The sequence below is a fragment of the Haliotis rubra genome, unplaced genomic scaffold, assembly GCF_003918875.1.
Source record: "Haliotis rubra isolate DU_JTF1 unplaced genomic scaffold, ASM391887v1 Scf1269, whole genome shotgun sequence".
Classification (NCBI taxonomy): Eukaryota; Metazoa; Mollusca; class Gastropoda; order Lepetellida; family Haliotidae; genus Haliotis; species Haliotis rubra.
The window spans coordinates 57119-82043 of record NW_025765191.1 but is presented as its reverse complement, the minus strand read 5'-3'; the positions used below and the strand labels follow the sequence as shown (position 1 = coordinate 82043).

At 40.5% G+C, this 24925-nt stretch overlaps 1 protein-coding gene across 1 annotated transcript; it reads right to left on the bottom strand.

Moving 5' to 3' along the window:
- Positions 1-1650: 1650 nt before the first annotated feature.
- On the bottom strand, positions 1651-18247 carry LOC124266618 (alanine racemase-like). The gene is made up of 9 exons (XM_046701413.1): positions 18231-18247; positions 15594-15748; positions 5291-5418; positions 4757-4846; positions 3942-4009; positions 3440-3549; positions 3053-3176; positions 2691-2788; positions 1651-1892 (listed from the first exon to the last, which is right to left on the bottom strand). The coding sequence occupies exons 1-9, from the start codon at positions 18245-18247 to the stop codon at positions 1651-1653; spliced, it is 1032 nt and encodes a 343-aa protein (XP_046557369.1).
- Between the last annotated feature and the right edge of the window lie 6678 nt (positions 18248-24925).

Below are 24925 nucleotides of genomic sequence, written 5' to 3'. Positions count from 1 at the left end.
CTCTATATCGTAAAGCAAGGCATTTCTACCATAGAAAGCAGGAAAATACCAGATAATGAATATGTGGCTTTGATATAAAAACGGACATCCAATTTATAATTAGTCACTCAGCCTAACGTAACTGTTGTTGACAGGACACCGTAACCTGAGAAATGTCAAACAGATCAAATTCGTTATTCAATTCAATCAAGTGTAATTTTCATTAGTATCCATCATGGAATACACTTTAAAACACTTCTGAGCAAGAAAGTTATCAGAAAATCGTCATTAACAAGTGTAATAAGTCATTGTTTATCTGGGTCAAAAGTCACACTTACTTTCTATAAATAGGAGTGTACTCAAGAAATAGTCCCTGACAAACATCGGTGTTAACACTCGAAATACACAATGATTCAAGACAGTGAATAAATATATCATTTGAGACATGAAATACATAAGTCTGTGTAATAATAGTACACAATGACATCAGTAGTAGAATCCTTCATGGATGTAAATAGCGTAGTGACACACAGTGGTAATTAGGTCATGTCTGACAAGTGCTGCTACCGCGAACGTTCAGTGCTTGATAAAACATAGCTATCAACAGTGAATATGCCCCCTTAAAGATGCCTCAGATCTGTGAACTTCAGAACCAGGTAACTGTCTATGATGTTGTTAGGTTATTATTTACTTTAATGTTAAAAATATGGATGGACATTTGCAGATAGATCGTGATATAACGAACATAGGTGACACTCATGATTGACAAAGTTTACATGATGTTTTTTATACTTATACCATATTTAGATTCTATTACAATATTGACCTGTACATGACACAAAGTTAACAGTATTATGCAAAGATTGAGCATTGAAACTTTTAAGGATGGATATGGTTACTTACGCCCATTTGTAAGGTCATATTTTTTGTTCACTTTATTTCTTTTTCGCACTGGTACAGTTTTATCCTTCATACACAACACTATTTCAAATACATAGCACAATTAAAAAACAAGCATAAGTGAGATCGAATAGATTATGTAAATAAGTTGTGGCATGATGACGAGAAAGTCGTGAACTTGCTATATTTGCATACAGAGTATGCATTATATATATGGAGATTGTGACTGTGGTTTAATTTGGCTTTGAGACTTTCAAGGGTTGGACGTAAATTTGCTAGTTTTCTGGAATATATATATTCCTTTGTCATGACAAATATCAAGTTCAGAACATCGTTACGTTTTTCATGAAAGCCCAAAAGGACTGTTTTCGGATCCAGGTTTATAGTAGTGTCTGTTTTATCTTCAATCCAATTTAAAAGGTTTTGCCACAGCCTATTTACGTATCTGCATTCTAACATCAAATGTACAATGTTTTTTTTGTCAGCCTTGCAAAACGTACATGGTGGTGATTCTAATATATTATAGTTGTATAGGTCTTTATTGGTCGTGAGAATTCTGTGGACAATACGATATTGAAACAATCTTTCCTTAGTGTTATGAAAAGCTCTGAATGGTATAAAGTGATAGGTATTCCATAAGTCCGGTGGAAAATTGTGATGAAGGTCGTTTTCCCATTAAGGTGTAAGGTCATTTAATAGTAGGTTCTCTTTTAACGTGGAAGAAACATATATCAGGCAAGCTGTTTATGAGGTTTAATTAAAGGTAGGCCATTAATGACTGACGGCTTCCACATGCGCTCCCGACACGAAGACACGGGCCAGTCTGCAAGATAGCTTTGTTACCACTTCCACAGAATCCATACCAAGCGCGGCAGACATCCGAGTCAAGCTGTTCGGGGAGGTGAAGTCATCTGTGATGATGTTGAACGTAGCGTACGAAGGCCTTGGTTCATCCAAACGGACTGTGATGGCATCCATGGACACTTTACCAACAACTGGACACAGAAGACCATCTGAAATACAACACAACTCGACTTGATTAGCACTTGACGTGATATTATATCGTAGTTTTATTTTGATAACATTGTGCCCACTGAAGAATGAGGACAAGTTTTTATAGATATACAACTTCTTTATTCTGTATAGGCGACGTTTCGACATAGTTTTTAATGTCGTTGTCAAGCAAGTGACAGAATATGTCAAAGCGTCGCCCGCACAGAATAAAGAGGTTACATATCCATAAAAGATTGTCCTCATTCTTCATCTCAACTTCCAGAATGCCAATCAAAGAAGTCATTGTGCTCCCTGCCATAGCCTTGAATACCGTTTTCTGATTTTTAGGCCCATGTCAATCTCCCAGGTCGGTGTGAACTAGCTGTATTGTCGCCGACTCCTTCATATTCTCATAACTCAACAAGCCACTATACTGCTGTTATTGTGATATGGATACATTATGTCCGTCTTTCCTGGGAACATGTTATAGAATTCTTATGTCTAGAAAAAATTAAATATATGGTTCCATATCTGTTAAGCAGCTAAACAGACAAGGACATTTCCTACTTTTCTTGACCATGTTGGTAATTTATTTTCCATCCTTCTGAGTCATGGCTTCATTAACTTGCTTTACAGATCAGTGTCGTGGTGCTGTTTGATGATTTGGCATGGATTTTGGCAAGACGTGTCATTCTGAATATGAATATGAATATTGTTTCATGTCACGTGAGTAAGATCTTCCTGTAGGAACTTGTATAACTGATTATGAAAGGGCAGTCCACTTGTCACTTGGCAGAAAGTCTTGCACGATACCTCACCTTTCTGGAGCGTAACGACGCCTTTCCCAGAAAGTAACAAGTCATACCCGTCCGCAAAGCCAAGACCGAAGGTCGCTATTGTCTCTGTGCCAAGTGTTCTTAAAATAAGAATGAAACACGATCATTTAAGATTTTCAAATCGAAACTAAGTCACTAAGAGATGACATTTTAGCATATGATTGGTTGATTGTAAAGGTCATGGTCACATTTTATTGTAGGATTTTCACCTGGCTTGTAATCTGACAATTGACTCAAGGGAATATTGTGATTTCTCCTCATTGGTTATGGCCTTGTGGCTTCTGTTTTTCACAGATTTTACAGGATTGTGCTAATGTTTTGCCTGTATTATTGTATATCCATACATGTAGTGGTTGCCGTATCCAACAGTTCTGCCCTGGGGCAGTTGTTTGATGAGGTTGGGGCGAGCTCGCCACGAGAGAATAGGTTTGAGTCCTAGTGACCGCACTTGTTCAGCAGAACTGGCATCTGAGGACACAAAAACCTCAAGTGTTACAAAACCAGAGGATTTAAAAGAGGGAAAAGAACCTACACAAATGAAACAATGAAGGACACTTACACTGACACCCACATCAAGCCACATAATGGACGGGATGTCGTGAAACATATCCATACCATGGGCAATGATGACCACTACAGGGTCTGATATTTATGCCAAATGAGACCTGCAACTAACTACAAAAGTGGAATCGGAAGTCGTGAAACTGATGTATGTTGGTGCGATGACCTACCTGTCTGCAGACCGTACAGGTTAGCACCATATCGGATGAACTCCAGATTGGTCCCAAGCCCATGTACAATGGCCGACGAGCTGGCGACATGCAGTTTCACCCCAAGTCTCCTGCCAAGTACAAGACCCGTGAACATCAGGGTTAGAATTGGTCTTCAGCAACCCATGCTTCTCGTAAGAGCCTACTAACGGCATCGGGTGGTCAGGCTCGTTGACTTGGTTGACACATGTCATCGTATCCCAATTGCGTAGATCGATTCTCATGCTGTTAATCACTGGATTGTCTGGTCCAGCCTCGATTATTTACAGACCGCCGGCATATAACTAGAATATTGCTTAGTGTGGCGTTAACCAACCAGCCAACCAACCACTGTCGATTTACAAAGTTATTATATGTCACGTAAATTATAACTTCCTTCGTTCGGGAACTGGAAATCACAAAAGAACATTTGACGGTTATATGACGGTTCTGGTAAAGGAGATCATTTGTTGCGAGTACCAACCTGTACGGTTCGGTCAGAGACATGAAGGTGTTGAACTGGTGACGGGTGAAATCTGGATTGTCCCATCCCTGGGGAAAATGGGTCATCACACTGTGAATGTGAAGGTTGTTCTCCAGGCAATACTGGAAAGAAATGATTCATTAAGTAGATTATCCGTACTAACTCACACCTCCGTTATAGTGAGGGGCGGTGGAGTAGCCTAGTGGTTAAAGCGTTCGTTCGTCACGCCGAAGAACCGAGTTCGAATCCCCACATGGGTACAGTGTGTTAAGCCCATTTCTGGTGTCTCCCGCCGTGATATTGCTGGAATATTGCTAAGAGCTGCGTAAAGCTAATCTCACTCACTCACTCCGTTATAGTATCAAGATTATTGCTGACCAGTGTGACATGTTCATCACACCTATAACATGATTTTTACACACACAATTATGTTTCATCAAAGTGATGAAAGGCATCTATGTACGACTGGTGACGTTCATAAAACATAAATTGAACATAGAAGCTGTGTGTGGGCAGTGATTACCCTTTGGGAATTCAAATTGACGGCCACCACTACCCGCAATGGGCATCATGACTGGCATAACCACAAGAAAGGAAATGCTTTCAAGTTAACAATTAAATACGATGAAATCTGTCCTATAGGTTCTGTGTTTTAGTTGATTGTTGTCATTAGTTAATCTTTGTATTTGTGAAAAGCAGTTGGTGATCATACGGATCCTGTGAAGCCTAAGAATCCAGTTCAAAGCCCAAATAGATTTTCTCACAGAGCACTCATTTGGTGACAGTGTCGGCGCCCTTAATAACATCATACCTACTTCAATAACGCAGGGGAAGTCGTGAGTCTGACACCCGTTCCTGGACATCCCCGTGTCAATCTTCAGCACCACCTGGTGTCTCTCTCTAGTCTTAAACAAGAACAACAAAATTCGAAACGTCCAAGTAAGAGATGCACACCATCCGAGTTGATTAAATGGAATGTTGAACAAAAGATTCGGAATGTCCCCACCTGGCTTGTGTTCCTCGTGTGGCTGGACGTTGTGATTGCGCGAGACCATTTCTGGAGGAATATTAGTTCGGCCACCACCGGTGTCAGTCTATACTTCACCAGCGCTGGGATTTCTTCCTCGACAGCGTTGCCTTGGACAAAAAAATCCCGTTAACCTCGGTATACTGATTTGGGAAATATATCCAGATTGGAGTATTAATGCAAAATGAGCCCCATATGAGAAGCGAAAATTATCTTTGTAAATGAGACGACATGATCACCACATTACAATGTGACTTCAGCTTCGGTTAAGGTACGTCGAATAATGCATACTTAAAATCAGTATGTGCCCCTGTATCCCTGCCTGCCTAAGCTGAGCGCCTTCCTCTGGGGTGGCGACGGCGAAGTGCCCGACCCCCCGGGACTCCAGATACCTGGATATCTCCACGCTGCCATGACCGTAGGCGTTGGCTTTCACCACTGCTATGATGTCTGTCGACGAGATAGCAAACAATTCATATGGGACATATTAGCTTAAGCTAATGTTCCATACTCGCCACACATAGTAACATGGCATGGATCTTGACAAACAATGAAACAATAGTAACATGACATGGATCTTGACAAACAATGAAACAATAGTACCATGACATGGATCTTGACAAACAATGAAACAATAGTACCATGACATGGATCTTGACAAACAATGAAACAATAGTAACATGGCATGGATCTTGACAAACAATGAAACAATAGTAACATGGCATGGATCTTGACAAACAATGAAACAATAGTAACATGGCATGGATCTTGACAAACAATGAAACAATAGTAACATGACATGGATCTTGACAAACAATGAAACAATAGTAACATGACATGGATCTTGACAAACAATGAAACAATGGTAACATGACATGGATCTTGACAAACAATGAAACAATGGTAACATGACATGGATCTTGACAAACAATGGATGGATCTTGACAAACAATAGTAACATGGCATGGATCTTGACAAACAATGAAACAATGGTAACATGACATGGATCTTGACAAACAATGAAACAACAGTAACATGACTTGGATCTTGACAAACAATGAAACAATGGTAACATGACATGGATCTTGACAAACAATGAAACAATAATGAAACAAGATAAACTATACAATCAACATGAAACAAATGTTTATGATTAATGAAATTAACGAATAAGTGAAAATAACTTCATCAGTATGTTTGCCCCTGAATGAAACATTGTTCGCTATGTTTCACTGAGATTTATAATTTCAGTTGAATTGCCACTGATTCATTGTTTACATTTTATGTGGCCCGAACGTTTCCGTTTGCGTCAAAGCCCTGTGTGTGTGTTTGTGTGTGTGTGTGTGTGTGTGAGAGAGAGAGAGAGAGAGAGAGAGAGAGAGAGAGAGAGAGAGAGAGAGAGAGAGAGAGAGAGAGAGAGAGAGAGAGAGAGAGAGAGAGAAACTAATGGAGAGTTATGGTATTTCATTTATTGCAAAACATTTAAAATTGTTTTAGTCCATCGTACGACCTGTGTCGTCTTTATTATAATAATAAAGAATATATGTCTTACAAGAAAAGTGTTCCACTATAATTCCGATCGGTTTATGTGCGTCGTCATAATAATGATGTAACAGAAGACTATACATGATTGAAAGCAAGCTACCCAAAGCTCGTTTATCAAATGATCTGTATGAGAAGTGAATGCTCTTTACTGGTTTGGTAAGCCGACTTCACATTACCTCATATTTAATGTTGTTAGTATGAACATATATAACACAAGGTTTACATATACACCGGTAATACTTTGATGTTGCACCGAGTGACAGATAGTATTTTAAAAATTAGGTTTATTCAGAAGATTTGAGTCATTCAATGATCAGATTCAGACCAATGTACGAAATCCCTATTGGGGGGTGATCACAGTAGACTTCTTCCTCGTGAGGAGAATTCTTTACAAATCAATTGTTTCAACTGACATAACAACGAGGTATCGATCAGATAATTATTTATTTTTTATCAAAAGACACAGAATTCAGAAAACTTGAAAGAGGGAAAGCAAGGATTTGTATGGAATCCGAGAAGGGACATTGTCGCTATGTCGCATTGTCGCCCTCTCAAAAACAAGTAAAGTAAGGCAAGATAAACCAAAACGCGACACGCGACATTTCGCCCATTTGTCGCATTGTTGCGATGTCGCGTGTCGCGTTTTGAATAATATTTTTCTATTCCTCTAAAGGGCGACACGCAACATAGCGACAATTTTCAAGGTCAAAATATGTCGCGCTGTCGCCCTATCTAAGATGTGTAAAAAGAAGCATTGTCGCGTGTCGCGTGTCGCGTTGTCGCCCTTTTCGATTACCGGTGCGCATGTGTAGAAAGTCAATGAGTCTACGCATGCGCAGGAAATGTTATACTCTATTTCACACTTCAGTTGTCTTTTGTTACCTCCAATGGTTTTTACAATGAAGTAGTACGCGTAATGATAATGGGGGCTGCTTTTCTTGAACTTAATGGAAATGTTTCATTGTTGCTTTATTATGTTATATATTGTAGACGTATTTGGCCAATCAAGTGTGTTTAGCAGCCAGACAAATTATTAGCGCTACTATTCATTGTAATGACGGCACACGGTGGACCTGTCATTCAAGGCGGGGCAATTTGCTGTGCAGAGTTGTGTCTCTTAGTCACACCAGAAAACTATGATCATAGGTTCTAATCCCAGCACCATACACACTCATCACTTTGGACATTTCACCCATATTAAGCTGACAGGTTGTGAAAAAACTCAAATATTGTTAAAATTCAGGCCACATCGGCATAAACATCAGGTGATGTCCACGAATGGGTCACTATGTTCCACAGTGTGGCTCCTCAGAGAGATTCTTGGTACAGTCCTGTCCGACGCTGATGAACTTGTTCAGCCAGCAGTGGATGGATACCAGGTAGAATGAGATGGTAATATCACTTAACCATCCAGCACCTCAAATACAGTTTTGGTCGATTTTGAACGTGATATTCTTCTTGGGAAAACGCCATACAAATGGAATGTTATGATTATGATTTTAAAAGCAGTCAAATCGCTTGGCAGAGTTGCGTACCCTTGGAGTGCCAGAAATCAACCCTCGCTCGCTCGCTCCCTCCCTCCGCTCCCCGCTCCGCCCACTCACTCACTCCACCCCGCTCCACTCCACTCATCTCCGCTCTACTCCACACCACTTCGCTCCTCTCCACTCACTCATTCCACTCCACTCCGCTTCACTCCACTCACTCACTCATTCCACTCCACTCCGCTCCATACACTCACTCACTCACTCCACTCCGCTCCCCGCTCCACTCACTCACTGACTCCGCTCCTCCCCGCTCCGCTCACTTACTCCACTCAACTTCACTCCGCTCCACTCACTCACTCACAAACTTTACTCCGCTCCACTCACTCACTCCACTCCTCTCCGCTCCAGTCACTCAGTTACTCACTCCCCTCCCCGCTCCGCTCACTCAGTCACTCACTCACTCATTCCGCTCCTCTCCGCCCACTCACTCACTCCACTCCCCGCTCCCTCTCCACTCAGTCACTCAGTCACTCACTCCACTCCACTCTACTCCACTCCACTCCACTCCGCTCCCCGCTCCCTCTCCACCCACCCACTCACTCCACTCCGCTCAACTCCACTGCAAACATCGAAAAGTAATCATGCTTGTGATAGTTTATAAAAACCGCCGTAACTAATAAAACGCGACACGCGACAATGCGACAACGCGACATTTTGATTAAATGTCGCGTTGTCGCATTGTCGCCTGTCGCGCTTTGTTAAAATATTGAGTATAGTATGTATTATAACGTATTGATTAAAACGCGACGCGACAATGCGACAACGCGACATTTTGGTGAAATGTCGCGTTGTCGCATTGTCGCGTGTGGCGCTTTGTTACAATATTGAGTATAGTATGTATTATAACGTATTTGACTAAAACGCGACACGCGACAATTTTGATGAAATGTCGCGTTGTCGCATTGTCGCGTGTCGCGTGTCGCATTTTGTTTAAATATTGAGTATAGTATGTATTATAACGTATTTGACTAAAACGCGACGCGACAATGCGACAACGCGACATTTTGATGAAATGTCGCGTTGTCGCATTGTCGCGCGTCGCGCTTTGTTAAAATATTGACTATAGTATGTATTATAACGTATTTCACTAAAACGCGACACGCGACAATGCGACAACGCAACATTTCATCAAAATGTCGCGTTGTCGCATTGTCGCGTGTCGCGCTTTGTTAAAATATTGATTATAGTATGCATTATAACCACAGGAGTTCGAATCACTGTTTGGACAATAATTGTTACCAAAAAAAATCTCGACTTTTGCAGTCGTATATATATTTGTTTATGTTATGATTAACCTATAGTACACATAAAACATGGATCTGAACTACCACATTGATTGAATATAGTTAGCATCTTTATTTTAACATAGTTGATGACATATAATTCGATGATTTGGTCCCATTTTCTCCTGTTTTATGCTGGAAATAAACTGTACACCCAGTAATAGTAACTAGAAAATTGTTGTTTACCACATCATGTAATCAATATTTATAGATCTAATACATGTGTAACACATAACTGATTAATTCAACCATTTATTTTTGACAATGTATGTGCTTTCAATAAGGGAATAATAATAATAAGGAATATATTTATTATTTTTACTCATTTTGCAAATATCATTTCAAAATAACATCCATTTCTATTCTTCCATTTTGCATGAGGTTGATCATGGTGATGGAATGGACGTAATGACCTTCAGTGATCATGGCATTACAACATCTGCGTGATGCTTGTTATTTTCTGGATATGTAAAATCACATGACTATGATAAAAATAAAATTGAATGTACCCCATTACCCATCCCACTCCAGATACAGCTACAGTTTTTTTTATGTAATCGGAAAACGGACACATTATGGAATATAAATAGAAGGAATCAGATAAACTGTTGATAGAACAACACCATGATAGTTGTAAGTTGTTAAATAATCATGGTTTAAAAAGGAGAATACATATCTTCGCTTTTCCCACATCTTGTGTTAACCACACATATTCAAATCCAAGTCTAAACAGAATATTTTTAATATGAGTAGCCCATATGGTACAGCCAGAGTCATCCATTAGGTAGTCTGCATTCATCCAAATGCAGTAGCCTGCACCAATACTTAATAGCCCTTGTGGTGTTGACAAGTTGGAGAGGGGCTGTGCCACATTCTCCCCAAACCATACCATTGTTTTGAGAAACCATTTATACATTTTATACTGAACATCTTCAATAGTTCAATAAGAATGAGGTACCATATACCTCTGCACCATAACACACCATAGGAACAATCATAGCATCAAATATAGTTGCAAGCAACGATATAGGCTCCTTGTCTTTAGTTCTATCTAGCCTATTGTGTCTGTCACATAACTCATGAAAGTAGTAATAGTTTTAGTTAATATGAATCATATCACTGCTAGTCGAATGCTCTTCGACTGGAAGTACTGGAAGGTCTTTAAGTTTCGATAAATTTATCACAAAACCTTTTTTCTTAGATTAGAAAATATCACTTGGGTATCATGAATCCCAAAACAGAAGAACCCTTTGTTCAAACATCTATCTTAATTACCTCTAACAATCATGGAGAAGATATGTACCAAACGGTGATACTTTTCACATGCACCGAAGAACAGAAACTGATCAGCTAACGTTTGAGATACATACGGCTAACTTTCATTGTGTTCTCTAGAGAACCGATGAAGATAGCAACTAAAATGTGGAAAATATAATTTCACTTGTCCCTCTGTTGTCTTTGGAGATACATTACTGCAATCGTTAGTTATAATCCACACTAATAGCCCACTTGTACAGGTACATTTTGGTCGAAATCGGACGGTTGGTTTCAGAGTTACGGGTGTTTGAATTGTATTTTAGAGCTAGAAATCGTCCCAAACGCAGCCAGAACACGCTTTTGACACGGGAGCGAATCGTTGAAATGCAGCCGGGGTCACGGGGGTCATGTTACTTTTAAGAAGTTCTTGAGAAGAAATAGTTCCCTCTTTAAAAGGCGGTATCTCAGTTGTTCTTTAGTCTATGGTCAAAACAGGTAGTGTTCTGGAATCACCAAGACTTCGTCTATCGTCCTGGCACTTTTTGTGCAGAATTTGCAAAATCGTTACTGGACATCAGTTAAACAAAAATAACTTCCAAACGGTACATTTTAGCGACTTGACCCGTCCAGTCAAAATTGTAGGCATTTTGATTGCGCAGCTGCTCAAGAACTTTGGCACTTATTAGATCAGTAGTTTTGCACATACTTGCTTTTGAAATTGAATTTTTAAAATTATTTTGAATTATCTGCCCTTTGCTATTGGGCCTAGAGCATTGAGATTTTAATGGGGAATATCTACACCTCGATGGGCATCTAGGTGACCTTTCTCAAGCGATTCTGTCCACTGGTGCTCTTTGTAGGGCTGGTACAAAATACGGCGGAATAATAAATAATAATAAAAACATTAACGATTACAATAGGTCTCCTGCTTTGCAGCAAGGAGCCCTAATAATCCGAACGATTACAATAGGTCTCCTGCCTAGAGGCAAGGAGCCCTAAATATCTTAAATAAATCTGGACATGGTATATTTCCAACTTTCTTTTAATATCTGTACAATGTCATAATAGCCTTTTCAATCTCTACACCAAGAGTAGTTAGTGCTTTAGTCCAAAGAAGGATAGGTGTTGACACAATACCCAGATTTCTAGATACAAACCATACAATTTCAATTTTAAAAAAATATCAATAGTGAACTGGCTAACAAATTCAGAGCACCGTCATTCTCCAAAATTCAATGTAAAATCACTGATTATGTGTTGAAATATGATTGTATGCACGGCCCTAAAGTATAATATAGTAACGCAAAAAGACTCCATTGTAGCACTTTATCAAACTTGTTAACTGCTGAATAATTGCTGATATCAAATTATATGATTATTAACATGTATCAGATCTATTCTAATATCACCAGGGTTATCATGCTCAAAAACGATCAATATATACTCTCCAAAAAAAGAAACGCATCATGAAAATAGCAATTTCATGTAGCAATGAATGAAAACGTGATTCATTTTACAAAAGGTTTTGCTCTGTTTATGAGTCCTATGGTGTTTATGTTTTGAAACATCACAACAAAACGCACCATCCGTAAAATACCCGTATTTAACAGCATGAGTTTCAATTTCGGCGTGTAGTGTCACAGAATACACAATTCACATGCAATGCACGTGAAAGTTGGGGATCAGATAGTCTCAATGATTGGTATAAAAGGTTGATCGTTGTCTGTCGATTATTCACTGTATTTGGAATATTGTTGACGAACGCAAAATGCCACGTCTAAGTGAAGCCAACCGTCATATCGCCATTGGTTTGCTTGAAGCTGGCCAGTCTCAACGTGCAGTTGCCCGACGCATGAATGTTCACCAAAGCACCATTTCACGGCTCTGGGAGAGATATCGCCGGCAGAATGCGGTAGCAGATGCCCCTCGTAGTGGGCGACCTTGAGCGACCACTGCGGCACAGGATCGCTACATCCGGGTACATCACCTGCGTCATCAAACAGCTGACTTTCCTCGAGTTGGTGCTAAAGACGGATAAGTCTGCATTCCCAGTGTGCAGTTTCGCTATATTTCATTCACTCATAAAGCCTACAAGATGTTTCAAAATAAACATAAAAATACAGTTAAAATTCCTATATGCGTTTCTTTTTTGGGATAGTATACATGTATACCAAATGTATACACTGATACTGGCTTCTAGCCATAAAAACTACAGTACTCAGGACAAGTTTCATTGGTAAAAATCTCAAATAGCGGAATGTACATCTGTATTAAAAGTTAATCTTCAAATATATGTACTTTTAAGGCAATGTATGTATTTTTATGGTAGTGTATTAGCATACTGATCATACTGTGTATTTGTATATATTCATTTAGTAAAATAGTGGGTCAAATTCATTGTATTCAGCAGTATAATTGTGTGTGTTTTTATGTACAGATCATTTGATTCCCCATGTTTATTTTAATCATAAACATTTCTGAATAATATTGGTAAAACCTTTTCATGTTGTTTTGCAAACCGATTCAGACAACATTCTTCGAAAAAAAGTGTGTACATGGATGGATCTGTTTAATTTTATTACAAATTATATGTACCAAAGTAACTCAAGATAAGGAATATATTTTTCTGTATTATGTTACTGATGAGAGCCGATAATTTTACAAGCACCCCCGCAGTTAAAAAACAATGGTTTGAAGTTTATCAATTATTTCCTCATAATACAAAAGAAAAGAATAAGTTAATAAATGGCTTTTTCAGTGTCGAAGCGTTAGGGCAGCAGACCCTGGGAACCAGGCTGAGCCGTTTTCTGTTTCCGAGTCATTAAATAATCCACGGAAACTGTCGATGTTTATCGAAGAGAGGCCAAACAGTGATTCGAACCCCTGTGGTTATAATACATACTATAGTCAATATTTTAACAAAGCGCGACACGCGACAATGCGACAACGCGACATTTCATCAAAATGTCGCGTTGTCGCGTTTTAGTCAATACCTTATAATACATACTATAATCAATATTTTAACAAAGCGCGACACGCGACAAAACGACAATGCGACATTTCATCAAAATGTCGCGTTGTCGCATTATCGCGTGTCGCGTTTTAGTCAAATACGTTATAATACATACTATACTCAATATGTTAACAAAGCGCGACGCGCGACAATGCGACAACAGGACATTTCATCAAAATGTCGCGTTGTCGCATTGTCGCGTGTCGCGTTTTATTAGTTACGGCGGAATTTCAAAACTATTACAAGGATGATTATGTTTAGATGTTTTTAAAGGGCTAAGATACACAGGGGTCGAACTCAGAGTAATAATAAACGTGGCCGTGAAGTCTGTGGGTTAAGAGTTCTTGGTTAATGGAATGGATGTGTTGAAACTGGCCATTTTGCTGAAATTTATTATGATTGAGTAGGTGTATGTTTGAAAGGATACAAGTACATGTGTATCGCTTGGTATAGTATCGTATGAGAAAATTATCGATATATTGTGAATCATGACATGGCAGGATTAATAATATAGGATTCAAATAGAATTGAAAACAGACATCACAACACAGTATTGTAATGAAATACCTTGCTAATTTACCTAGTTCCCTAAACCTTGAGTGAGTGAGTGAGTCAGTGAGTGAGGAGCGGAGTGGAGTGGAGAGGAGAGAAGAGAAGAGGAGTGGAGTGGAGCGGACAGGAGAGGGGTGGAGAAGAGCGGAGCGCAGTGGAGCGGAGTGTGAGTGAGAGAGGGAGGGTTGGTTTCTGGCACTCCAGGGGTACGCAACTCTGCCAAGCGATTTCATCGTTTCTAATATCATAATGATAACAGTCCATTTGTATGGCGTTTTCCCAAGAAGAATATCACGTTCAAAGCCGACCCAAACTGTATTTGAGGTGTTGGATGGTTAAGTGATATTACCATCTCATTCTACCTGGTATCCATCCACTGCTGGCTGAACAGAGGCAGTTGTCGGACAAATTCATCAGCGTCGGACAGAACTGTACCAAGAAACTCTGTCAGGAGCCACACTGTCGAACATAGTGTCTCATTCGAGGACATCACCTGATGTTTATGCCGATGTGGCCTGAAGTTTAACAATATTTGAGTTTTTTCACAACCTGTCAGCTTGATATGGGTGAAATGTTCAAAGTGATGAATGTGTATGGTGATGGGATTCGAACCTATGATCATAGTTATCTAATGTGACTAAGAGACACAACTCTGCATAGCAAATTGCCCCGCCTTGAATGACAGGTCCACCGTGTGCCGTCATTACAATGCATAGTAGCGCTAATAATTTGTCTGGCTGCTAAAACACACTTGATTGGCTAAACACATTTACAATATATAACATAATAAAGCAACAATGAAAGATTTCCATTAAGTTCAAGAAAAGCAGCCTCCATTGCCATTACGCGTACTACTTCATTGTAAAAACCATTGGAGGTAACAAAAGACCACTGAAGTGTGAAATAGAGTATAACATTTTCTGCGCATGCGTAGACTCATTGACTTTCTACACATGCGCACCGGTAATCGAAAAGGGCGACAACGCGACACGCGACAATGCGACATATTGAATATGTCGCATTGTCGCGTCGCGTTTTAGTGACTTTTAGGCTTCTTTTACACATCTTAGATAGGGCGACGCGCGACAACGCGACATATTTTGACCTTGAAAATTGTCGCTATGTCGCGTGTCGCCCTGGAGGAATAGAAAAATATTATTCAAAACGCGACACGCGACATCGCAACAATGCGACAAATGGGCGAAATGTCGCGATGTCGCGTGTCGCGTTTTGGTTTATTTTGCCTCACTTTACTTGTTTTTGAGAGGGCGACAATGCGACATAGCGACAATGTCCCTTCTCGGATTCCATAGCCAGGTGTGTTGACCTCGGTACATCCCTTTCCTTTCAGACGGTGTTAACACCCCGGCAGTGACAATATATTATACCTTGATGCTAAAGAGACAAAAAATGAATTGTTACGGGTACCTGTAAACGGTGAACACTGGCGTCTGAGAATGGCGAGGTTGTTGTCAAGGGCGTCGAGGTCGATACGGAGGTAGGTACGTCGTCCCACCAATGTATATATCTGTGCATCTGTGGCCTTGATCTTGGTCTTCGAGAACTTTGTCTTGGATGTAACACTGTGAAATGGGCTTGGTTGTATTAACCTGGTAACGTTAGTTCCGTCTTTTCTCGAAAAGGTGTTTCAACTCATAATTTTAAGTTTTGAATGATCAATGATTGAATAACCATCTGTGCCAAATATACATATCACATGTAACGTTTACGTAACTCTACTGTGAATGCGAAAAGAAATGTACATAGCATTTACGTTAAAGCGTACCTTGATATAGTGTTTGCAAGCTTTCTCAGCCAACAACTGGAAGACGATAAAAAATCATCCATGTTAATAAGATATGATTGCAGTTAAAAGACAATGGAACATATGTCATTTAGTGATTGATTGATACACATTCCAGGTATATTTGAATTTACAAAAAGACTTAAAGATTTATAAATAGATAGACTTACTAATTGACTTCGGTGCCTTTGGATTTTACGTTTCAAGAGGTACAGTCGAGCATGCTCTATTTATCAAGATTTCAAAGAGGTCCGTATCACTCTTGCTGGTTGTTTGGCCAAAGTTACAACGTCCAAGGCTTCAGTATAGCTTTCAAAACGTTTTATGGAAGACATATGGAATACATTTCCAAATTTGACGCCTAAAATGATGTCCCGTGCAAATCCCTTGTTATTTGCACCATACGTTCACATGTATTTCACAGAAGAAAAGCATTGGAATTGTTTATAACGGGTGCCACAGATAGGGCAGGATATGCTCACGTTTTCGCGATAACCTGGTACCATCAGTACTTGATGGTAATTAGTTCATGATAAGGGACCGTTCGGGGGAGGGAATGATGATGATTTTAAGGGTGTGTGTGTGTGTGTGTGTGTGTGTTTTGAACCATTTTTTTCTAGGGAGCAAGGGGGGTCATTAATTTGGTACACACGTACTAGGGGGGTCAGCAGGGGGGTGGGGGTCATTCACATTGTACATACTTCTCCATAAAAGTCATCCAATCCCCCCCAAAAAAAACTAGCCATAAATTATGAACGGTCCCTAACGTCGGAATTGTACAGTCGGCTCTGCCTTAAACAGAAGCTTTTTATGGATGCAGAAAGGGTTTAGGAGCTTTTAATTTCACTTTGAGTTCATTTTAGTATGACCCTTCATAGATTGAAAGCCAAACATAGTATGAACGTATTAGTATTCAAATAATTCCATCACCAAATGGGAAAGGTATAATACAGCTCTTGGTAACATACTGTCCGACACGATAAACAACGTTAGTATTACGTCATTTTATAACATTATGTCACAACGTAATAACAACGCTGCAAATATACGTTGAGGAAAACGTTATGCTTTGGGCTCCTAACAACGTTTCTTATAACTTGGTGTCACGATATATAGTTTTCTGTAAAATCTGTCACTTTGAGATTCTTTCTTCACTATTCAACTACAGCTTCAGAAAACACACGACCAAAACAACATGCGAATTGACGAATAAACATCGAAGTGAATTTCTGCTTTGTTTCTTATGTACTGTTCACTACTGGGAAAACTATTCAACTATTAACGTTAAATAGAACGTTAAGACAACGTAAAATACGTTAGCATCAAATAACTTGACCTTGTGGCGACGTAACAATGACGTATCACAACGTCAGGCCACAACGTTGTGACAACGTCAATGGGTGTCTACAGAATAACGTAACAACACGAAAGCATAACGTTGTGACAACGTGAAATTGTCAGCTTGTTGATCACTGATCAACTGAAACGTGATATAAAGATGCGTCAAATGGTAACTGAGGTAGATGTGCAGATTGCTGTGGACCGTCACATGTCCATGTCGACATCAAAGCGTCCATGTGCCTTTTTTCGATTTACTCTCTGACGTGTTCCATTAAATACTAAAACACTACATCCATGATTAAAGGGTTTAAATTATAACAATTAATGCTTCTGTTTTTATTCGTTGTAGGAAATTCTCATTTTTTCCCAAGAACGTGTGTAGTCAGTCAGTGTTGACGTCTATGCTGCCCTTAAACCTACAATGTGGAACATTCATGATTGGGCGACGTCACTTTAAGAATACAAGATCTTTAAAGGCATGAGAAACACAAAATATCAATGGCAGGCTATTCTAGTCTATGAGACTTCACAACTGTGTAATGTCTTACTGGTCAGTATAATGTCACAACGTCACAAAATGCAGTCAGATGTCCCACACAGCGACAAAAGGAGTGAGTGAGTTTAGTTTTACGCCGCACTCCGCAATATCCCAGCTATATGGCGGCGGTCTGTAAATAATCGAGTCTGGACCAGACAATCCAGTGATCAACAGCATGAGCATCGATCTGCGCAATTGGGAACCGATGACATGTGTCAACCAAGTCAGCGAAACTGACCACCCGATCCCTTTAGTCGCCTCTTACGACAAGCATAGTCGCCTTTTATGGCAAGCACATGGGTTGCTGAAGACCTATTCTATCCCGGATCTTCACGGGTCGCGACAAAAGGAAACAGAGTAAGGAACTAAGAATACAGTTTACCGTACACCTCCCGCCATGTTGGGAAGAGAAGTACACTAGCTCCTTCCTTGGGTTTGGTGTATCCTAGAATCCGTAGGACACTTGCATTTAAATATTGCTATGTTTGTGTAAGAGATAGCACTATTTGCTGATGAAAGTGTTATATGAAACCATCGAAACTATGTATTACATTATGTCAACCCGCGTAACAAATACATGTATATATTGATATTCAGGTACGCTAAAAAGCGGCAGTATCAATAACATAATCTATTTTTACAGTGCTATTGTTATAGAATAGCATTTTTCTATAGATACTAATAGATATGCATGGATTAATTTCAGCAATATCATCTCGTATTTCCACACCATTCCTTTGAATGCGTTTCTGAAATTTATATTATAATTATTAAAATAATCAAGAAAAAGACAGGTTGGTATGCATGATGCTTTTGTGTGAATATACATGAACCCATTACAATATACATCAAGCCTTGCTTTAGCGTTCCTGCCTCTTCATATATTGTACTTGTTCATGCTGTGATGGTGTAGATGATAGATCGTTTGCCCAGTGAGCGGAATCTCTGTGGTTCGACCCCCTGGCCTCATCACACCACAAGATGTCAAACGACGGTGCTTGTCGTTACCCAGCCTGGGTATTAAGGGGATAAAAACGGAGGACTGGTCGGCTCGGCGTCTGTATAAAGGGTGTCCTCCCACTTCGCCTAATTTTAACCCATTGGGTACGGAAAATCTTTTAGGGAATGCACGTATGTAACGCCTGGATGATTACTAAGAAGTAGGCGAAGAGGGAATGGGAGAGTCCACATGCAGTGATCAGAGGGGTGTTCAAAGAATGAGAAAATGCAAGTGACCTTTTTATATACATTTACTACTTTATACACATCTTTAACATATCATTAACACATGTCCCACTCAATCACAATAATACTCTCTTCAGAAAAAGAAACGCAAAATGAAATTCAAGAATGATACTTACAATTTTGTACACATATGTAAACTCAAACATTTTTTTAGGGTTGCACATTGTTTCTGGAATGTTTTAGAAGATCATGCTTGACCAAACGCAACCAAAAATGATTTTGAACGGTTTTATCAATCAGGATTGTCATGATGTGCGTGGATGTCATGCAGCACGAATATCAGGCACAATGATTGTTTCTCACGTGCAAAGCAAGAGTACAGCATGTGACTATAAAAGACCCAAATGAATCTCACAATTTCATCCACGATCTTTGCAAGTACTGTACACGAAAATGGGACGTCTCAACGCTGCCGATCGAAATCAGGCAATTGGACGATTGCAAGCTGGCGAATCAAAGAGTGAGGTGGCATGGATCTTCAACGTTCATCCCAGCACAATAACTCGATTGTGGGATCGATTTCGTCAAACAAATTCGACAAATGACCGTCAAAGATCAGGAAGACCTAGAGTCACCACACCTGCCCAAGATCGGTACATCCGGGTAACCCACCTACGTGACCGCCATCGTACCTCCCGGGACACAGCACAACAACAGTTTGGAGCCCGAAGAGTGTCCGATCAGACAATTAGGAACCGTCTCCGAGAAGTAGGAATACGTGCCAAACGTCCAAAAGTTGCCCCCTCCTTGACACGACTACATCGACGTCGACGAGTGAGATGGTGTAACACGGTGCTGCCATGGAACCTGGCAAACTGGAGGCACATATGGTTTAGCGATGATTCCCGTTATCTCCTCAGGCGACGTGATGGTAAAGACCGTGTCTACAGACGACGTCATGAACGTTTTGTTCCTAACTGCATCAGACAGGTGGACAGATTCGGTGGAGAGAGTGTTATGGTGTGGGGAGCGATCTCATACACCCGCAGATCGGAACTTGTGTTTGTCCAAGGCAATCTGACGGCCAATCGATACATCGACCAGATTCTCCGTCCGCACGTCCTTCACTTTGTTGACCGTCAACGGCAGCTCTTCCGACAGGCCAACGCCAGACCCCACACAGCACATGCCACCGTTGACTACCTGGCCAATAACAATATCAATACCCTCCCCTGGCCCTCCAGATCCCCGGATCTAAACCCAATCGAACGCCTTTGGGATCAGATCGATAGACGGGTACGTCGACGTCGTATTCCACCACAGAATCTTCAACAGTTGTTCCACATGCTGCAGGAGGAATGGAGAAGGATTCCACAACAAAACATCCAACGACTGATTCGATCTGTACCCAGGAGGTGTCGGGCAGTGGTAGCAGCTGGAGGTGGTCATACGAGGTACTGACTTCAACACCACCTGGTGGACAGCAATAATGACTGTGATGACTTATTCTCATGAGATATGGACAAGATAGCAATGCATTGCTCCACAAAATGTCATTCATGTATCTTTGTTTTCTATGGAATCCTGGAAGGGACCTTGTCGCTTTGTCGCATTGTCGCCCTCTCAAATACAAGCAAAATTAAACCAAAAGGCGACACGCGAAATTTCGCCCATTTGTCGCATTGTCGCGATGTCGCATGTCGCGTTTTGAATAATATATTTTTTCATTCCTCCAAAGGGCGACACGCGACATAGCGACAATTTTCAAGGTCAAAATATGTCGCGTTGTCGCGCGTCGCCCTATGTAAGATGTGTAAAAACAGCCTAAAATTTACTAAAGATTATGACGCGACAATGCGACAACGCGACATTTTGATGAAATGTCGCGTTGTCGCATTGTCGCGTGTCGCGCTTTGTTAAAATATTGAGTATAGTATGTATTATGACATATGACTAAAACGCGTTTTCGCCCTTTTCGATTACCGGTGCGCATGTGTAGAAAGTCAATTAGTCTACGCATGCGCAGACAATGTTATACTCTATTTCGGCGTTCACTGGTCTTTTGTTACCTCCAATGGTTTTTACAATGAAGTAGTGCTCGTAATGGCAATGGGGGCTGCTTTTCTTGAACTTAATGGAAATCTTTCATTGTTGCTTTATTATTTTATAGATTGTAACTGTGTTTAGCCAATCAAGTGTGTTTTAGCAGCAAGACAAATTATTAGCGCTACTATTCATTGTAATGACTGTCATTCAAGGCGAGGCAATTTGCTATGCAGGGTTGTGTCTCTTAGTCACACTAGATAACTATGATCATAGGTTCGAATCCCAGCACCATACACATTCATCACTTTGAACATTTCACCTAGATCAAGCTCACAGGTTGTGAAAAAACTCAAATATTGTTAAAATTCAGGCCACATCGGGTCATTTCTTGGTACAGTCCTGTCCGACGCTGATGAATTTGTCCGACATCTGCCTCTGTTCAACCAGCAGTGGATGGATACCAGGTAGAATGAGGTGGTAATATCACTTAACCATCCAGCACCTCAAAGACAGTTTAGGTCGGCTTTGAACGTGATTTTCTTTTTGGGAAAACGCCATACAAATGGACTGTTATCATTATGATATTAGAAACGATGAAATCGCTTAGCAGGGTTGCGTACCCTTGGAGTGGCAGAAACCAACTCTCCCTCTCTCCACCCCGCTCCTCTCCGCTCCACTCCTCTCTCCTCTCCTCTCCTCTCCTCTCTCCTCTCCATCTCCTCTCCACTCCTCTCCTCTCCTCCTCTCTCCGTCCTCTCCTCCTCCTCTCCCCTCTCCGCTCCTCTCCTCTCTCCTCCTCTCTCTCTCCTCTCCTCTCCTCTCCTCTCTCTCCCTCCTCCTCTCCTCTCCCTCCTGTCCTCTCCTCCTCCCTCCTCTCCTCTCCTCCCTCCTCGCTCCTCCTCCCTCCTCCTCTCCTCCTCTCCTCTCCTCCCTCTCTCCTCTCCCTCCCCTCTCCCTCCACTCTCCTCCTCTCTCCTCTCCTCTCCTCTCCTCCTCCTCTCCTCTCCTCTCCTCTCCTCCTCTCTCCTCTCCTCTCCTCTCCTCTCCCTCCTCTCCTCTCCCTCTCCTCCTCCTCTCTCCTCCTCCACCTCCTCTCCTCTCCTCCTCACCTCCTCTCCGCTCTCCTCTCCTCCTCCCTCTCCTCCTCTCCCACCCTCCTCCTCCTCCGCTCATCTCCGCTCCGCCCTCCTCTCCTCTCGGTCCCTCCTCCTCCTCTCCTCCTCCTCTCCTCTCCTCACCTCTCCCTCCTCTCCTCTCTTGTCCGCTCCTCTCCCTCCACTCCTCTCCTCTCCGGTCCTCTCCTCTCCTCTCCTATCCTCTCCGCTCCTCTCCTTTCCTCTCCTCTCCTCTCCGCTCCACTCCTCTCCTCTCCTCTACACTCCTCTCCTCTCCTCTCCGCTCCACGCCACTCCACTTTCACTCCTCACTCACTCACTCACTCAAGGTTTAGGGAACTAGGTAAATTAGCAAGATATTTCATTACAATAATGTGTTGTGATGTCTGATTTTCAATTCTATTTGAATCCTATATTATTTATAATAATAATAATATATCAAGCGATACACATGTACTTGTATCGTTTCACACATACACCTACTCAATCATAATAATTTTCAGCAAAATGGCCAGTTTCAACACATCCATTCCATTAACCAAGAGCTCTTAACCCTCAGACTTCACGGCCACATTTATTATTACTCTCAGTTCGATCCCTGTGTATGTTAGCCCTTTAAAAGCATCTAAACATAATCATCCTTGTAATAGTTTTGAAATTCCGCCGTAACTAATAAAACGCGACACGCGACAATGCGACAACGCGACATTTTGATGATGTCGCGTTGTCGCGCGTCGCGTGTCGCGCTTTGTTAAAATATTGAGTATAGTATGTATTATAATCGTATTCATAGGCGCTTGACTCTGATATGTTTATAAGTATGACCTATATATATAAGATATAGGTAAGATATATATAGGTCATACTTATAAACATATCAGAGTCAAGCGCCTATGAACGTATTTACTAAAAACGCGACAATGCGACAACGCGACATTTTGATGAAATGTCGCGTTGTCGCGCTTTGTTAAAATATGTTCAATATGTATTATAACGTATTTGACTAAAACGCGACATGCGACAATGCGACAACGCAACATTTTGATGAAATGTCGCGTTGTGGCATTGTCGCGTGTCGCGCATTGTTAAAATATTGATTATAGTATGCATTATATAACCACAGGAGTTGGAATCACTGTTTGGACAATACAAATAAAAATCTAGACTTTTGCAATCGTATATTGTTGTTTTTTATGTTATGATTAACCTGTATTTCAAATTTGAACGAGATCGGTGAAGAAATGAATTTTTAAGAAAATTCTACCGCTGCACTAGTTACATACAATACTCAAAGGGTGACACTCGCGATGCTCAAAACCTTATCGAAAACCGGACAGCCCGACTATTTTAACGTGCGGTTCAATCAAAACTTACGTTTTTTCACAAAACATTGTTTTGAGCTTGTAGGTTATTCTATTACCTTTCTGCTCATTGTATTCAATTTGTCTACCCGCTTTTGATATTTGAACACTGACCCTCGCATTAGCACTACCCTCTGCTTTGAACAAATGTCTGGCCTCTCTTAGGTAAACATCGACAGTTTCCGTAAATCTTTCCGTGTACGAAAACGTTATTTATGCAGGTTCGAGACACGAAAATCGTTACAATAACAAAGACCCCATTTTCAACACCGACATGTGCGTTGATATTTCCTGCCAGCTCGCTATTGTGTCAAAATCGTACACATAAAACATGGATCTGAACGACCACATTGATTGAATATAGTTAGCATCTTTATTTTAACATAGTTGATGACGTATGATTCGATGATTTGGTCCCATTTTCTCCTGTTGTATGCTGGAAATAAACTGAACACCCAGTAATAGTAACTAGAAAATTGTTGTTTACCACATTATGTAACCAATAATAAATAGATCTAATACATGTGTAACACATAACTGATTAATTCAACCATTTATTTTTGACAATGTATGTGAAGAAGAATATACTAGTATTTATTATTTTTACTCATTTTGCATATATCATTTCAAAATAACATCCATTTCTATTCTTCCATTTTGCATGAGGTTGATCATGGTGATGGAATAGACATAATGATCTTCAGTGGCCATGGCATTACAACATCTGCGTGATGCCTGTTATTTTCTGGATATGTAAAATCACATGACTATGATAAAAATAAAACTGAATGTACCCCAATACCCATCCCACTCCAGATACAGCTACAGTTGTTTTTATGTAATCGGAAACGGACACATTATGGAATATAAATAGAAGGAATCAGATAAACTGTTGATAGAACAACACCATGATAATTGTAGGTTGTTAAATAATCATGGTTTCAAAAGGAGAATATATATCTTCACTTTTCCCACATCTTGTGTTAACCACACATATTCAAATCCAGGTCTAAACAGAATATCTTTAATATGAGTAGCCCATATGGTACAGCCAGAGTCATCCATTAGGTAACCTTGGCAGTCTGCATTCATCCAAATGCAGTAGCCTGCACCAATACTTAATAGCCCTTGTGGTGTTGACAAGTTGGAGAGGGGCTGTGCCACATTCTCCCCAAACCATACCATTGTTTTGAGAAACCATTTATACATTTTATACTGAACATCTTCAATAGTTCAATAAGAATGAGGTAACATATACCTCTGCACCATAACACACCATAGGAACAATCATAGCATCAAATATAGTTGCAAGCAACGATGTAGGCTCCTTGGCTTTAGTTCTATCTAGCCTATTGTGTCTATCACATAAC

What these genes read in the sequence shown, in the direction of transcription:
- LOC124266618 (XM_046701413.1), bottom strand. An exon ending in CCAGTGTTCACCGTTTACAG is followed by an intron (nt 5,419 to 15,593) that starts GTACCCGTAACA and finishes TCTCGTCGACAG; the next exon opens with ACATCATAGCAGTGGTGAAA. An exon ending in CCTGTACGGTCTGCAGACAG is followed by an intron (nt 3,177 to 3,439) that starts GTAGGTCATCGC and finishes TTGTGTCCTCAG; the next exon opens with ATGCCAGTTCTGCTGAACAA.